This window comes from Mobula hypostoma, chromosome 3 (genome assembly GCF_963921235.1).
Source record: "Mobula hypostoma chromosome 3, sMobHyp1.1, whole genome shotgun sequence".
Classification (NCBI taxonomy): Eukaryota; Metazoa; Chordata; class Chondrichthyes; order Myliobatiformes; family Myliobatidae; genus Mobula; species Mobula hypostoma.
In genome coordinates, this window is record NC_086099.1 from 107,340,223 (window position 1) to 107,358,017 (window position 17,795).

At 41.0% G+C, this 17,795-nt stretch overlaps 1 protein-coding gene across 1 annotated transcript in view; it reads left to right on the forward strand.

Annotated features, from left to right (window-relative positions):
- prss12 (serine protease 12) overlaps positions 1-17,795 on the forward strand; it is a 165,725-nt gene that overhangs the window by 135,313 nt on the left and 12,617 nt on the right. Inside the window, exon 12 of the mRNA XM_063043572.1 lies at positions 7,514-7,794. Within this exon, the coding sequence (XP_062899642.1) occupies positions 7,514-7,794 (281 nt within the window). The remainder of the gene's footprint in view (positions 1-7,513; positions 7,795-17,795) is intronic.

Here is a 17,795-nt window from a genome sequence, read left to right on the forward strand (position 1 = left end):
GTTACAAAGACTGCCTGAAAGCGTCCCTCAAAGGCCTGGGTGTCGACATCAACACGTGGGAGACGCTTGCCCTCAACCGTCCAGCTTGGCGCAGCAAGATCACCACAGGAGCCCGTGCAGCTGAAGTCAGACGTATCATCGAGGCGCAATGAAAGCGTGCTGTGCGCAAGGCCCGAGCAGCATCCACTGCCACGACAGCACCCACCCACTTGTGTCCCACATGTGGGCGAGCCTTCAGGGCCCGGATTGGCCTCATCAGTCACCTCCAGACCCACAGCCACCAATCTCCCATTTGACTTTGAAGCCATGGTCATCTTCGACTACGAAGGATGAACAACAACACAGAACCCCAGGTTCTGTAGCTTTTCTATCAGGACTGTAGGATTGATGGTGCTAAACGCTGCAGTCAATAAACAACATCCTGACATGTGTTTTTGTATTGTCCAGGTGATCCAAGTCTGCGTGGAGAGCTAATGAAATCACGTCCGCTGTAGACCTATTGTGAGAATAGACAAACTGCTGTGAGTCCAGGTTCTTCCTGAGGTATATGAGTTGATTCTAGCCATGACCAGCCTCTCAAAGCACTTCATCACCGTAGACGTGAATGCTACTGAACGATATTAAGACATCTCCGACTGCTCTTCTTGGGCACTGATATAATTGTTCCTCTTTTGAAGCAGGTGGCAACTTCCGACTGTAGCAATGTGAGACTGAAAATGTCTTTGAACACTCCCACCAGTTGGTTAGCGCAGATTTTCAGAGTCTTACCAGGTAATCCATCGAGGCCTGTTGCCTGGAAGAAAGCCTGATGTCAGCCTCCGTGACAGAGATCACAGGGTCGCCGGGTGCCCATAGCTGTAGTTTTATTCTCCCTTTCAAAATGAGTATAAAAGTCATTGAACTCATCTGAGAGGGAACCATTACTGCCATTCATGATGTTGGGTTTCACTTTGTAGGAAGTAATGGCCTGCCAGAGTTGCCTCCAACCTCCTCGGAATTGTTCTAAAGCTCTTGAAGTAGCCCTCTGCAAGTCATACCTGCTTTGATTAGTTTATATTGCAGGCAACGTGTGCTTTATAGATTTTGCATCTCCCCCTCCTCCTCCAGCTTTCAAATCCCTTACTCACTCTTCCTTCAGTTAGTCCTGATGAAGGGTCTCGGCCTGAAACGTCGACTGCGCCTCTTCCTATAGATGCTGCTTGGCCTGCTGCGTTCACCAGCAACTTTGATGTATGTTGCTTGTGCTTTATAGATTATAGGTTTTAGGAATAGATAGCCGTGATCGGATTTCCTTTTAGAAACCACAATGTAAAACAATCATAAATATGCACAGTGCACATATGGAAGAACAATGGGGAATTCTTCCTTCAAGCTAGGCAATGGCAAGATATGAGCTGTTTTGTAGTTAATAAATCACCGTGTTTCTTTTCAGTAAAGGTTAATGAAAGGCACTCATCACAAGGCAAATTCACAATTTCACTCTCCTGACTCTCTTCTTCAGTGACAGAGTACAGTGGTGGAAACAAATTACTATAGATGAGCAGCTATATTTATGTTGTAGGCTCCTAGAAGAAGCTTTCAAGGCAGGACAAATGCATAAAACAAAAATGCTTTGTATATAATTTGGCACATATTTCTTTACTGACACATAGAAAACATCAAAGAAAATAAAACAAGTTGTTTTCCTCTTCACCCATATTTTGATATTGTTTTTGCTTAGCTCTCCACAACTCCTCACTTTCCAAACAAACCCTACTTAGAATGTATCATGAAAAAGATGACATAATTGTTCTTGTCAATGATTAAACTCTTCTTAGACTTCCAGCTGGGTACAGGTATCCATTATAACCGACATTTTAATGACAAACTTTGCCATCTTCATCAGGGATGATGCCCGGGCATGTCTAGTCCAGAGGTATTTGTACTCCTGTAGTCCATCCCTCCTGATTGGTTAGTACTCATCCAATCAGGTTTCTGCTCTCCCACCTTGTTTACAATCGAATTCCAGTTCTTACTTAGAACGAGACCTTTGTCTTAGTTAAAATTCTTTTCCTCTAGTTTTATTTCAATGGCTTCCTTTACCAGGCAGTCCCAAAAGCCATTGGCGTGGCACAGTAGTTTAGTGTCATTGAAGTCAATAGGGGAGCACTCTGACTGGTTGAATTGCAACCTTGCATGGAGGCTGCAATGCACAGGGTTGCAGACTCAGCCAGCTACATCACAGTCACAATCCTCCCCACTGTTGAGGATATCTTCAAGAAGGTGGTGTCCATCAGTAAGGGCTCTCACCATCTGGGACATGCTGTCTTCTCCTTATTACTACGTGCAATTATGAAAACAACATGGCAGCACCTCTACTTCCTTAGGAGTTTGCAGAGATTCAGCCTAACACCTAATACTTTGACAAACTTCTATAGATGTGTAGTGGAGAGTAGATTGACTGGTTGCATCATAGCCTGGTTTAGAAATATCAATGCTCTTGGAAGGAAAATTCTATAAGCTGTAGTGGAAATGGCCCAGTCCAACACGAGTAAAGCCCTTCCAACCATTGAGCACTCCTACATGAAATGTTGTTGCAGGAAAACAACATCCATGATCAGGGACCATCACAGCCCAGGAGATACTCTCTTCTTACCACTGTCATCCAGTAGCACTCAAGAATCTTAAAACCTTCCAGAATAAAGCAACCTAATTGAGTAACATTCTCGCTACTAACCTAACCATTCATTCCTCCACCACCATTGCATCACAGCTACAAGATGCCCTGCAATTGTTCACCTAGGGCTACTCTGACAGCTTTTCACAAACGATTGACCTCTAGCAGCTAAGAGAAGACAGGGCAGTAGGTGCAAGAGAACACCATCACTTGGAGATTCCTCTCCAAGTCGTACACCATCCAAACTTGGAAACATATCACCAGTCATATATTATCACTGGTTCCAACAAGTCCTATAACTCTCTGCCTGACCATATTTTCAGAGTACCTTCACCATAACCACTGGAGCAGCTCAGGAAGGCAACACATCACCATCTTAAATGTAACTTGGGATGGGCTAGCTTGCTAGCAATCTTGCTAGCAATGTTCACACTTCAAAAATGAATAAAATGTCTAACAGTACCCCTTTGAGAATCCAGCAACATGCTCAACTCCTCAAAGTCTGACCTACCTATCAACAGGTCAAGGCCAATGCTAGCTCAGCTATTGTAGGTTCACCTGTCTTAACTTCAGTTCTGTCACTTTCTCTCACTAACCCATTCTGCCTGTGCACATGTTCTTGCACATCAAAGATTAACCAAATCCAATTGAATTGCTTAAACAGACCTAACTTGGACTTATTTGAGAACTATTTTTAAGTATTTAGGTGGAAAGAATAAATTGGAAATAAGAAATCAGTTTGAAGACAGTTTTCCTTCAAAAACTTATTAAACAGGTGAATTAATTTGGGCTAAAAAAAAAGTCCATTAATATAAGTAAGAAAAAGTGGACATAAGTAATACTTTAAGAGATTTAAGAATATTTTTGTGATTATTTGTTAATGGATGTTAATTCCAGATATTTTACACTTCTCATCATAGCAGCATCTTTGCACCTATATCACATTGATATTGACCGACAATTTACACAGTGGTCATTGCCTGAAGATGTCGATTCAGCTTCTGCTAGTAATTTGCTGTTTGTTATGTAGAAAATGGCCTATTTCATTTTGTATAAAATGGGCATATTTAAATTCAAAACTACCAATGGTTCCATCATTAATATTGTACTCCTGCTGCCTTAATTTTAGACCATAAGACCAAGGAGCAGAATTAGGCCATTCAACCCATTGAGTCCACCATGGCTGATACATTATCCCTTTCAACCCATTCTCCTGCTTTCCCTCTGTAACCTTTGACACCCTAATAATCAAGAACCTATCAACTTTCACCTTAAGTATACCAAAAGAATAGGCCTACAGAGCCGTCTGTGACAAAAAATCCACAGATTCACCACCCTCTGGCTAAATAAATTTTTCCTCATTTAAGTCCTAAATGAACATCCCTCAATTCTGAGGCTTTGACTCCTGGTCCTAGACTCACCCACTTTAGGAAACATCTTCTCCACATCCACTCTATCCAGACAGTTTGATATCTGGTAAGTTTCAATGAGATCACCCAACCCCCATTCTTCTAAACTCCAGCGAGTACAGGCCCAGAGCCATCAGACGCTCTTCATATGTTAACCCTTTCATTGCTGGTATCATTCTTGAGCACTTCCTCTGGAGAGTCTAGCACAATGCCAGCACACTCTTTCTTAGATAAGAGGCCCAAAGCTGTTCACAATATTCCAAGTGCTGGCTGACAAATGCCTTATAAAGCCTCAGCGTTGCATCCTAACCTTCGTATTCTAGTCCTCTCAAGTATTTTACATTCTGGTGTAAAATACACTAGAATGTGAACTACAATAGCTTTTCTATTCTAGTCCTAACATTGCATTTGCCAACTCAACCTGGAAGTTTATCTTTAGGGAAACTTGCATGAGAACTCCCAAGCCCCTTGACACCACTGATTTTTGAATTTCTTCTCTATTTAGAAAATAGTCTATGCCTTTATTCCTTCTGCCAAAGTCATGACCGTGCCCATTCCTAGATTATATTTAATCTGCCACTTCTTTGCCCATTGCCCCCAATCTGAAGACCATCTGCAGACTCCCTGCTTCCTCAACACTACCTGCCCTTTCACCTATCTACAAATCATCCACAAACTTGGCTACAAACCCATCAATTCCTTCATCCAAATCATTGGTATACATTGTGAAAAGAAGCGGTCCCAATACCAACCCCTGAGCAACACCAACCCCTGTGCAACACCACGCCTCATACAACACCACTAGTCACAGGCAACCATCCAGAAAAGGCCCCTTTTATTCCCACTCTTTGCCTCCTGCCAGTCAGCCAATCTTCTATGCATTCTTGTGCCTGTCCTGTAATACCATGGGCTCTTATTTTGTTAAGCAGCCTCAAATGCAGTACTTTGTCAAAAGACTTCTGAAAATCCAAATAAGCAACATCAATTGACTCTCCTTTGTCTACCCTGCATTTATTTCCTCAAAGAATTCCAACAGATTTGTCAGACAAGAGTTCCTCTGAAGAAAACCATGCTGTCTCAGGCCTATTTTATCATGTGCCTCTAAGTACCCCGAATCTTCATCCTTAATAATAATGTCTTCCCAACTACTGAAGTCAGGCTAACTGGCCTATAATTTCTTCTGCATGAAGAGGCTGATGTATGGACAACCACCACATGGTCCTTCACAGATCAGGGTCAGGGTCCAGTGACGTGGAGTGCAAAACTTCTGGGGACCTTTACACTGCTGAAGCCTTCCTCCATTATCACTGCCATTGTGATGTGTCATCATCTTACACTAGCTCCACTGCTGAGGTCTTGGTTGAACTGCTCTTTACCTGGACCCTTACACTTGACCTTACCACCAGCAGCTAAGTGCCAGATGACTAAACTCCAGATGGCACCGCTCTTGAGATCTCAGGAACTACAAGCCTCGCCACCCTATTGAGGTGCCAAACCTCTTTAATGGCTTGCTATGCCATTAGAATTTTACTTTGATTTTGCTCAACAAAATTTTGTGTTCAGATTATTTCAGAGAAGTATTTCAGAATATTCAGCACCACAATTAGTCAACAAGTATGAGAAATTTGTGTTAACTCAACTGATTTTCCTTTATAATGATGATGGAGAATGCAGAGTAATATAAGCAAAGTAATTGACATGAGTCATGGCCAGAAAGCTCACACAATACTTCTATCTCCTCAAGATGCTGTAGACATTTGGCTTGTCCTCTTTGACCCTCACCAATTTTATTGATACACCATAGAAAACATCCTATTCAGGTGTATAAAGGCTTAATTGAACTAAGAACATAGAAATCTACAGCACATTACAGGCCCTTCGGCCCACAATGTTGTGCTGACCATGTAACTTACTCTAGAAACTGCCTAGAATTTCCCTACCGCATAGCCCTCTATTTTTCTAAGCTCTATGTACCTATCTAAGTGTCGACTAAAAGACTCTATTGTATCCACCTCTACCACCTTCGCTGGCAGTGCATTCCACGCACCCACCACTCTGTGAAAAACTTACCCCTGACATCCCCTCTGAACCTACTTCCAAGCACCTTAATACTATGCCCCCTTGTATTCGCCATTTCAGCCCCGGGAAAAAGCCTCTGGCTATCCACACGATCAATGCCTCTCATCATCTTATACACCTCTATCAGGACACTTCTCATTCCGCTCATCTTCCATATGGCATCTGCTGTTCCCGTTGCCGCAAAGAACTGCAAAGAGATGTCGACACAGCTCAGCATAATACAGAACCCAGCTCCTCTATATGGACTCTGTCAACATTTCTTGCTGCCTTGAAAAGCAGCTAACATTATCAATGATCCCATCCACACTGGACCTTCTCTCTTCTCCCTCCTCTCATCCTGTAAAAGAAACAAAAGTTTGAAAGCACAGACCGCCAAGCACAAAGACAGCTCCTATCCTGGTATTATAAGACTATTGAACAGTTCCCTAGTACAATGAAGTGGACCCATGACTTCACTAGCTATCTCCTTATGACCTTGCACCATGCTGACTACCTGAACTACACTTTTGCTGCAACGGTAATATTTTATTCTGCATTTGTCATGTTATTCTTCATTATTACTCTGTAGTGATGAATTAATCTTTATGAATGGTTTTCAGGAGAAGTTTCACATTGTACCTCGGTACATGTAACAATAATAAACCAGTTTGCCTATCTATCAATTTAAATCTTTGGGATATCAATGTTAAACTGCACTTGCACAGAAATTCCAAAGTTACTGTCAGTTTTCTAGTACAAATTCCAATAGCTTCTCTGTCTTTAAAATGGAAAAAAATCTTGTCATCAAAAGCGAAAATGATAATTATTTTGCATGCTGCCCTTTTGTACACTATTATGTCAAAGATGCTAACTTTAAAGACATGTTAAACACTATATTTTCTTTGATATTCTAACTTAGTTACATCTGATATTATATATATCTATAATTAATAAAATAAATAAATAAAACTATAATTATATATTTCATTCAAATGTATACTTTTGTTATATATAGTGAACAGGAAGCATCTTTTATCAATCAATTTTTGCTCTACACTTTTTTATTTTCTCTTATCTTGATTCAGTAATACTCTCCTAAGTGGTTCACTTAACAAACACAGCGCAGTGGTTTTCTTTCCCACTGTCATACTCCATTATGCCTAGAAATTTGTTGCTGATCAGTGACTTTGAATGCACCAGCTAGTAATGTCAAGAGTGTTGTACTCTGATTCCAAAGTTCAATCAATTGAAGCAAACATTTAATGCAGGCCATTATGCTTTTAATCAAATGAACTCTAGGTAATTGTAATTCATTAAATTGGAGCTCTTTTATGCTGTGTGTTCTATTAAATAAAACTTCCTTCTTAAATTTATTCCTTCTCTTTGATAGGTATGGCAACAACACAAAGAACTATGTTGTGCGTGTTGGTGATTACCACACATTAGTATCTGAGGAATATGAGGAGAATCTTGAAGTGCAGAGCATTGTCATCCACAAAGACTATAAGCCTGATGATAATGACTATGACATTGCATTGGTAAAGCTTGAAGGAGACCAGGAACGTTGCATCAAATTTAATGCCCATGTCCTTCCAGCATGTTTGCCACACAGGAGAGAACGTATACACAGAAGCAGCTCAAACTGCTACATTACCGGATGGGGTGACACAGGTAATAATGAATACTGTGAACTAATATCCCAATATATAGCTAAGGAGAGTAAAGTGTAGCTATCATTCTTTGAAGCTAAATAATTCTAGATCTTGGTTAGTACCCAAATGTAATATCCAAAATTTAGTATAATTTTTCCTCATGGTTGATAAAATGGTGTATTTAAATATTTGAGCATTTGCTAAATTATTTATGCATTAATTTAAAGCATCATAATAAATTAATCTGGCACTATAAAGAATCATTGTTACCATTCATTGGGAGGCTTCATAGCCACTGACAGAAATTTGAGTGTTCAAATAGACCGTAAGTGAATCACTAGGGTTATCATGATTTTTTGATTTATTTTATCTTCTTGAATCCATTGATCAGATGCAGATTGTGCTCCGAATCATATGACCCCGTATTTGGATAGTTAAACACTATGACATAATGCAGCATGTTATTGATATTTACCTTTCTTTTTCTTGCTTTGTGTTTTAAGCCACAAATTACTACTCACTTGTGGTGACAACACTAAGTTCAAAGACACAGAGTCATAGAGTTATAGAGCATGGAAATAGTCCAGCAATCCCACAACATCTACACCAATGGGCATTCCAATTGTGTTAATCCCATCCCTTCCAGCACTTGGCCCTTCTACCTTCTCCCCCATCTGTCTCCATCTGTCACTCATCCTTCACTCCTCATTGGTTCACCTTTCACCTACTGGCCCCTGTTTCACTTCTCGCCCCTCTCACCTTTATACTATCTTCCCTTTCCGCTTTCAGTCCTAATGCAGAGTATCAGCATAAAGCACTGGCGATCCTTTCCTCTCTCCCTCCACCACCACAGCTGCTGCTTCATCCACCAGCAGCTTGTTTAATCCTTTAATGCCCAGCTGATTTAAGTGTTCAACTAGGGAGCTCTTCACTGCTGTCAGCAACTCTGCTTCCACCACGCTCTCTAGAAGTGCATTCCAGGTACTCACCACTCTCTAGGTGATAGCGGTCCCGTTCAAATCCCCTTTGAATCTCCTGTCCTGTGCCCTGAAACTAGTTTATGATTCTTACTCAATTCAACATACTGAGAGTAAATTAAAACTACTAGAGCTGGAGATCTCTGGCAACTCTAATGGACTCCACTGCGACTTCCAGTAGAGTCTCTTGGAGCTTCCAGTAGTTAGTTCATTACCTAGCTGTGAAATCTAATAACTGGCTGTTATGGGATAGGGCAGGCACCCTGTCGAACTCAAACATGATAAAGGAATGAGTGGGAGCTTTTAGTTTCCAGGGTCACTTAGAGACCTGGCCCATGATGAATGACAGCATTTTTAGTTAGCACCCATTGGCTAGTCAATGACAGTAAGATCAACATAAAGTTTCAGGTGAGGTCTGTGGATATAGAAACATTAATCACCAGGTACTTCATTTATTTTTTATTTTTTGTTATGAACCTGCCCCTATCAGAGTTCTTGCTTGGACTTCAGACTCTTTGGTGGGCAGCTGTCATGTTAAAATCTGGAACATTATGTGACATGTCACAAAGCGATATAGGAAGAAGGCAGAAGATTGGGATTGGAAAGGAAATTGATCTGACATGATGAAATAGCGGATCAGACTCAATGAGCCAAATTACCTAATTATACTCCTATATCTTATGGTCGTCTTATGCCAGTAGCATTGTAAACACCAGTGAATCCACCAGCCCAACATATCACTTTTTGTCAGGATATGCTACCTTCAAAGTTTTACTCTGTTGCAGTAACTATATTGATATAAGTGTTGCTGTTAACATTTTTCTTATCAATCTAAATCTGATATTTAATCCAAGTGAAGAAGAGAGTGAAGAGTGAGTGAGAGGAGGGGTAATTTTATATCTGACACCTTATATTAAGAGTACCCCTTGACTCAGCTTTATTAGAATTGCGCAAGTGGATAGATTGGAGATGAGATATGATTGGATTTGGAAATTACCTACTTATACATAATTACATAACATTGATGGTTAGAATTATTCATTTTATGTCCACATTTGTAATATAAGCTATTTATTATAATTATATTGCGCTATAATTTCATCTTCTAGTCAACATCAGAGTTGCTAATCCTTAGATTTCTGAGCTCTATTCCCATTTTTCTAACCAACGCTAAATGTAATAAAGATTCTGTGCTCTCCACATCCACTATATAGAGACCTTTCAACATTTAACAGGTTGTCAATGTGGTCAACCCTCATTTTTCTGAATTCCGGTGAATACAGACTCAGAGCCATCAAATGCTCTTCATATGACAAGCTATTCCATCCTGTTATCATTTTTGTGAACCTCCTTTGAACCACCTCCAGTTTCAGAACATCTTTTCTAAGATAAGAGGCCCAAAACTGCTCATAATACTCCAAGTGAGGCCTCACAAGGGCTTTATAAAGTCTTAACATGACATCTTTGCTTTTATATTCTAGGCCTCCTGAAATGAATGCTAACATTGCATATTCCTTCCTCACCACAGACTCACCCTGCAAATTAACTTTCAGGGAATCCTGCACAAGGACTCCCAAGTCACTTTGCATTTCAGTTCATTGCATTTTTTGTCCATTTAGAAAACAGTCAACTCTATCATTTCTTTCACCAAAGCACATGACCATACACTTCCCGACACTGTATTCAAACTCCCACTTGTTTTGCCCATTCTCCTAATCTGTCCAAGTCCTTCTGTAGCCCCTCTACTCCCTCAAAACTACCTACCCTTCCACCTTTCATTGTCAGCTAACTTTGCAACAAAGCCGTCAATTTCATCATCTAAATAATTGATATATATATAAAACGTAAAAATAGTCAGTCCCGAAACAGACCCCTGTGAAACACCACTAGTTACATAGAAATTATGGAATTTGTTGCCACGGGCAGCAGTGGAGGCCAAGTCATTGGGTGCATTTAAGGCAGAGATTGATAGGTATCCAAGTAGCCAGGGCATCAAAGGTTATGGTGAGAAGGCGGGGGAGTGGGACTAAATGAGAGAATGGATCAGCTCATGATAAAATGGTGGAGCAGACTCGATGGGCTGAATGGCTGACTTCTGCTCCTTTGTTTTATGGTCTTATGGTCTTTTAGTTACTGGCAACCAACCAGAAAATGCTCTCTTTATTCCCATTCTTTACCTGCTGCCAATCAGCCACTGCTTTATCCATATGAGAGTCTTTCCTGTAATACCATAGGCTCATAGCTGGTTACGCAGCCTCATGTGTGGCACCTTGTCAAAAGCCTTCTAAAAATCCAAGTACACAGCATCAACTGATTCTCCTTTGCTTGTCCTGCTTGTTACTTCTTCAAAGAATTCCAACAGATTTAGCGATCAAGATCTTCCCTTGAGGAAACCAAGCTGACTACGGTCTATTTTATCATAAGCCTCCAAATACCCCGAGATCTTATATTTAATGATTGATTCCAACATCTTCCCAACTGCTGTCAAAATTACTAGCCTATAGTTTCCTTTCTTCTGTCTCTCTCCCTTCTTGAAGAGTGGAGTGACATTTGCAATTTTCCAGACTTTCGGAACCATTTGAGAATATAGTGATTCTTGAAAGATCATTACTAATGCCTCCATGATCTCTTCAGCCACCTCTTCCAGAACCCTAGGGTGTACACCATCTGATCTAGCTAACTTATCTATCTTCAGACCTTTCAGTTTCCCAAGACTGTTCTCCCTGGTAATGGTAACTTCACACACTTCACGACCCCTGTCACCTGGATCTTTCACCATACTGCTAGTTCTTCCACAGTGAAGACTGATGCAAAATACTTATTCAGTTCATCTACTATTTCCTTGTCCCCATTACTACCTCTTCTGCATCGTTTTCCAGTGGTCAGATATCCACTCTCAACTCTTTTTTACACTTTATGTATCTAAAGAAACTTTTGGTATTCTCTTTAATATTATTGGCTAGCTTGCTTTTGTGTTCCATCTTTACCTTCTTAATGATTGTTTAGTTGCCTTATGTTGGTTTTAAAAGCTTCTCAATCCTCTTAACTTCCTACTAATTTTTGCTCTATTATATGCTCTCTTTGGCTTTTATGTTAGCTTTGATTGTCTTGTTAGCCATGGTTGACTCATCTTGCCTTTAGAACGCTTCTTCCTCTTTGAGATGTATATAACCTGTGCCTTATAAATTGCTTCCAAAAATTCCAGCCATTGCCGCTTTGCGATCATCCCTGCCAGTGTTCTTTTCTGGCCAAGTCCTCTGTAAAGCCTCTGTAATTCCCTTTTCTCCACTGTAATACTAATCCATCCGACTTTAGCTTCTCCTTCTCAGATTTCAGGGTGAAATCAATCATATTATGATCACTTTCCCCTAAGGGCTCTTTTACCTTAAGCTCTCTCATCAATTCTGGTTCATTGCACAACACCCAATACTATATAACTGATCCCCTAGTGGGCTCAACCATGAGCAGCGCTGAAAAGCCAGTACATAAAGCACTCTAGAAGTTGCATCACCCCCACCACCCAGGAATCCAGCACCAAGCTGATTTTTCCAATCAACCTGCATATTAAAATGCCCCATAACCATTGTAACATTGCCCTTTCGACATGCATTTTCCATCTCCTGTTGAAATTTGTAGACCACATCCTTACTACTGTCTGGGTGTCTTTATACAACTCTTATCAGTGTTTTTTTACCCTTGCAGTTCCTTAGCTCTATCCACAATGATTCAACACCTTCCGATGTCACCTCTTTCTAATGATCTGATATCTTTTTTTACCAACAGAGAAACTCCACTCCCTCTGCCTTCCAGCCTATCCTTTTGATACAATGTGTATGCTTAGATATTCAGATCCCAGCTATAATCTTCTTTCATCCACGATTCAGTGATTCCTACAACATCATACATGCCAATCTGCAACTGTGGTACAAGTTCATCTACCTTATTCCGTATACTGTGTGCATTCAAATAAAACACCTTCAGTCCTGCGTTCACCGTTTTCGATTTTTCCCGTCTTTTACATTGCAACTCATCCTGCTGACTGCAATTTTACCCCTTCTATGGCCTCCATTCACTACATCATGCCTCTGTTTGTAAACCAGCTACGTCATCTTCAGCACCATCACCGGCCTTTCCTACAAGACTTCTTGCATTGAAATATACTTGTGTTGAAATACACCTGTGTTGAAATATACTTGTGTTGAAATATATTGCGTTGAAATATACTTGCATTGAAATATATTGCGTTGAAATATACTTGCATTGAAATATATTGCATTGAAATATAGCTCAGGACACTAGTCACACCATGCTCAACTTTTTGATTCCTAGCATTGTCTGAGGTGTTACCAAAATCCTCTCCGCAACTCTCCACTAATTGTTCTGGTATTCTGGTTCCCATTCCCCCCCCGCCCACCCCGCAACTCTAGTTTAAATCCCACTGTGCAGCATTAACAAACCTTCCCACTAGGATATTAGTTCCCCTCCAGTTCAGGTGCAAACCATTCCTTTCGAACAGTTCTGACATTTCCTGGAAGAGAGCTCAATGATGCAAAAATCTTATGCCCTCCCTCCTATACCAACTTCTTAGCCATGTATTAAGGTGTGTAGTCTTCCTAGTTCTGGCCTCACTAGCACATGGCACGGTTAGTAATTCTGAGATCACAAGCCTGAAGGTCCTGCCCTTAACTTAGCACATAACTCCCTGAACTTCCTTTGCAGAACCTCATCATTCATCCTACCCATGTCATTGGTACCCACATGGACCACAATTTCCGGCTGTTCACCCTCCCACTTAAAAAGGCTGAGGATTCGATCTGAAATATCACAGACCCTGGCACCCGGGAGGTATCTTTCCATCAGGGAATTTTGTTCTCGCCAAAGAACCTCCTGTCCATTCTCCTAACTAACAAATCCTCTATCACCACAGTGTACCTCTTCTTCCCCCCCACCCCTCCACTTCTGAGTCACAGAGCCAGACTGTGGCTGTGACTTTCCTGTGTTAGGTCAACCCTCCAACCACTGTGACTTTCCTGTGTTAGATCAACCCTCCCAACAGTGGTATACTTGTTTTATGGAGGGACGGCTCTGTACTGCCTTCTTAACCCCTTTCCCCTTCCTGACTGTCACCCAGTTTCCTGTGTCCTCCACCTTGAGTGTAACTACCTCTCTATATGTCCTATCACCCCCTCAGCCTCCCAAATGATCCAGAGTTCATCCAGTTCCAACTCCAACTCCGTAACACAGATTGTTAGAAGCTGCAACTGGATGCACTTCTTGCAGTTGTAGTCGTCAGGGACACTTGAGGTCTGCCTGCCTTCCCACATCCTGCAAGGGGGAGCATTCCACTATCCTGCCTGCCATCTCTACTGTCCCAGCCGAGCAGATATTAAGGGAAGGAAAAAAAAAACTTAACCTCGCTCTTTCCTTTTCTTTTGCTTTCTCTGACTGAAGCCTCTAAGAGCTAAAGCCTCAACTCTGTCCACACAGATGACGGTCACAGTGATGATGGCTGCAGTGCTTGCCCATGTCCTCCTTTAAATTGCTCTGGCTAATCAATCCTAAATGCCGATTGGTCACTAGTCAAAGCTCTTTTACTCTGAAACGACCCACTGCTTCCTTTTCTACTCAGGCAGTGAAATCCCCTCCTTCCAAAACTTCCGATGTCCAGGTTGGTCGCTGGTCTGAGCTCTTTTTAATATAAATAAATCACATAAAATCAAAGCAGAGGATAAAATGAGGTCAAATTGAATGGCTTTAAAAGGAAACTATATTCTAGTTATTAAATGAAGGTCCAGTTGTTTCCTCTTCACTAATACTACTTTATTCAATGGTAACATTCTTGCTAACATCAGTGGAGGTCAACATATGCCTGAGAAAAGAAACCACTTAGCTCCGGACATCAGCAATGACCCGCAATGCACAATTTAGAAGGATAATAGAAGCAGATTAGGGCAACCTATGAACGGGAACAAGACAGACTTCTAGAGAAGCATGAACAGCCTAGCTCTGAACAGCTTTTTTAAATGGCTTGCAGAGGCAGGATGGGCCAAATGACATCTCCGTGACTGAAATCCGTAACACTATAAATAATGATAGACCAAGAGAATTTTGGTAATTGCTTCTTCTGTTGCACAGGATAATCACTTCAATGGCTAATTGATCAATCAATATTGTTTAATTATATGGATAAAATTACCGGAGTACCTCTTTAAAATCGTACCCCTGTTTAACTGTTCAGATCTGAGACAGGGTTACTTGACAGCGTTGCTGGTGATTTCACTGGAGTGATATTTAATTGACTCACTCACTAACTTCCCTGAAGTGTTTCATCTAACGAGCTTTAGAACATGGTGTAACCACATTCCCAATTTATCCAATTGCCATGCTTCATTTGCTATCTTCTAGAAAACAGAACTTGACAATAGATATTGAAAACGATGCATTGAGTTAATATTAATGTGGGACAAAATGGATTATTGAAGGAGTGCAGTTTTGGCATCTTTTTTAAAAGTTGATGTTCACAGTCTTAATTTTCTAAAATTTCCTCCAACTTCATTGCAAATCTCTACCTGGTAAGAAGTTCTGCACCATTAGTAAAGTGAAATCCTTAGGCTAAACTCTGGGGTGAGCATTTGATGCAGAGAAACCCATGAATCAGTAGCACATGTTGGGAATTTAATGAGCAGAAAATTATGACTGTTACCAAGTTCATCTGCACCTGAGAGCTCCTGTTACTTGTTCCCAATGTATACATGGTGTATTTAAATGTGAAACACCAACCAAATTGCCCCTTCCAATTGACAATGATGCTGAAGTTAATAGATGACCACTCATGTACATAGCTGCACAAAACTATAATTTAGCATTCAATCATGGAACTTTCAGCCTCTTCCCATTTTACCTGCTCTAGAAATAAATTGGCAGGAGGATGCTCCCCACTTCTGCTCCATTTCCCGGACATCTGTCCTTACCCTATCTTCCCCCCAGCTTCACAGGAATAGAGTTACTCTTGTCCTAACCTCCACCCCATGAGCATCTGCATCCAGTACATTATTCTGCAAAACATCCACCATCTTCAATGAGATCCTACTGACAAAAACATCTTTACCTCTACCCCGCAATCCACTATCTGCAGGGATTGCTCTCTCTGTGATGCCCTTGTCCATGCGTCCCTCCCCATAAATCTCCCTCCCGGCAATTATCCCTGCAAGCGGATGAAGTTCTACACCTGCCCTTTCACCTCCTCCCTCACCTCCATTCAGGGCGTTAAACAGTCCTTCCAGATGAGGCAACAATTTACCTGCAAGTCTGTTAGGGTCATCTACTGTATTCAGTGATCCTGATGTGACCTCCTCTACATCGTTGAGACCTGACAGAGATTGGGGGACTGCTTTGTCAAGCATCTTCACTTCGTCCACAAAATGCAGGATTTCCCAGTGGCCAACCATTCAAATTCCAGTCACTATTCCCATTCTGACATGTTGGTCCATGCCTTCCTCTACTGCCACAATGAGGCTACTCTCAGGTTGGAGGAGCAACACCATATTTCATCTGGTAGCCTCCAATTTGATGGCATGAAAATCATTTTCTCTAACTTCAAGTAACCTTCAACTTAAAGGGGAAGGATATTAAATTCTGTAAGATAAGGGAAACAGGTAGGGAAGTTATGGAACTATGATGATTAAAGAAGAGGAAGTACTGGCGCTTTTAAGGAATATAAAAGTGGATAAATCTCCGGGTCCTGACAGGATAATCCCTAGGACATTGAGGGAAGTTAGTTTGGAAATAGCAGGGGCTCTGACAGAAATATTTCAAATGTCATTAGAAATGGGGATAGTGCCGCAGGATTGGCATATTGCTCATGTTGTTCCATTGTTTTATAAGGGTTCTAAGAGTAAACCTATCAATTATCGGCTTATGAGTTTGACGTCAGTGGTGGGTAAACTGATGGAAAGTACTCTTAGAGAGTATATATAATTATCTGGATAGACAGGGTCTGATTAGGAACAGTCAACATGGATTTGTGCGTGGAAGGTCATGTTTGACAAATCTTATTGAATTTTTTGAAGAGGTTACTAGGAAAGTTGACAAGGGTAAAGCAGTGGATGTTGTCTATATGAACTTCAGTAAGGCCTTTGACAGGGTTCCATACAGAAGGTTAGTTAGGAAAGTTCAATCGTTAGGTATTAGTATTGAAGTAGTAAAATGGATTCAGCAGTGGCTGGATGGGAGACGCCAGAGAGTAGTGGTGGATAACTGTTTGTCAGATTGGAGGCCGGTGACTAGTGGTGTGCCTCAGGGATCTGTACTGGGTCCAATGTTGTTTGTCATATACATTAATGATCTGGATGATGGGGTGGTAAATTAGATGAGTGAGTATGCAGATGATACTAAGATAGGTGGAGTTGTGGATAATGAAGTAGGTATTCAAAGCTTGCAGAGAGATTTAGGCCAGTTAGAAGAGTGGGCTGGAAGATGGCAGATGGAATTAATGCTGATAAATGTGAGGTGCTACATTTTGGTAGGACTAATCAAAATAGGACATACATGGTAAATGGTAGGGCATTGAAGAATGCAGTAGAACAGAGGGATCTAGGAATAATGGTGCATAATTCCCTGAAGGTGGAATCTCATGTGGATAGGGTGGTGAAGAAAGCTTTTGGTGTGCTGGCTTTTATAAATCAGAGCATTGAGTATAGGAGCTGGGATGTAATGTTGAAATTGTACAAGGCATTAGTGAGGCCAAATTTGGAGTATTGTGTACAGTTTTGGTCACCGAATTATAGAAAAGATGTCAACAAAATAGAGAGAGTACAGAGAAGATTTACTAGAATGTTACCTGGGTTTCATCACCTAAGTTACAGAGAAGGGTTGAACAAGTTGGGTCTTTATTCTTTGGAACGTAGAAGGTTGAGGTGGGACTTGATAGAGGTATTTAAAATTATGAGGGGGATAGATAGAGTTGACGTGGATAGGCTTTTTCCATAGAGAGTGGGGGAGATTCAAACAAGAGGACATGAGTTGAGAGTTAGGGGGCAAAAGT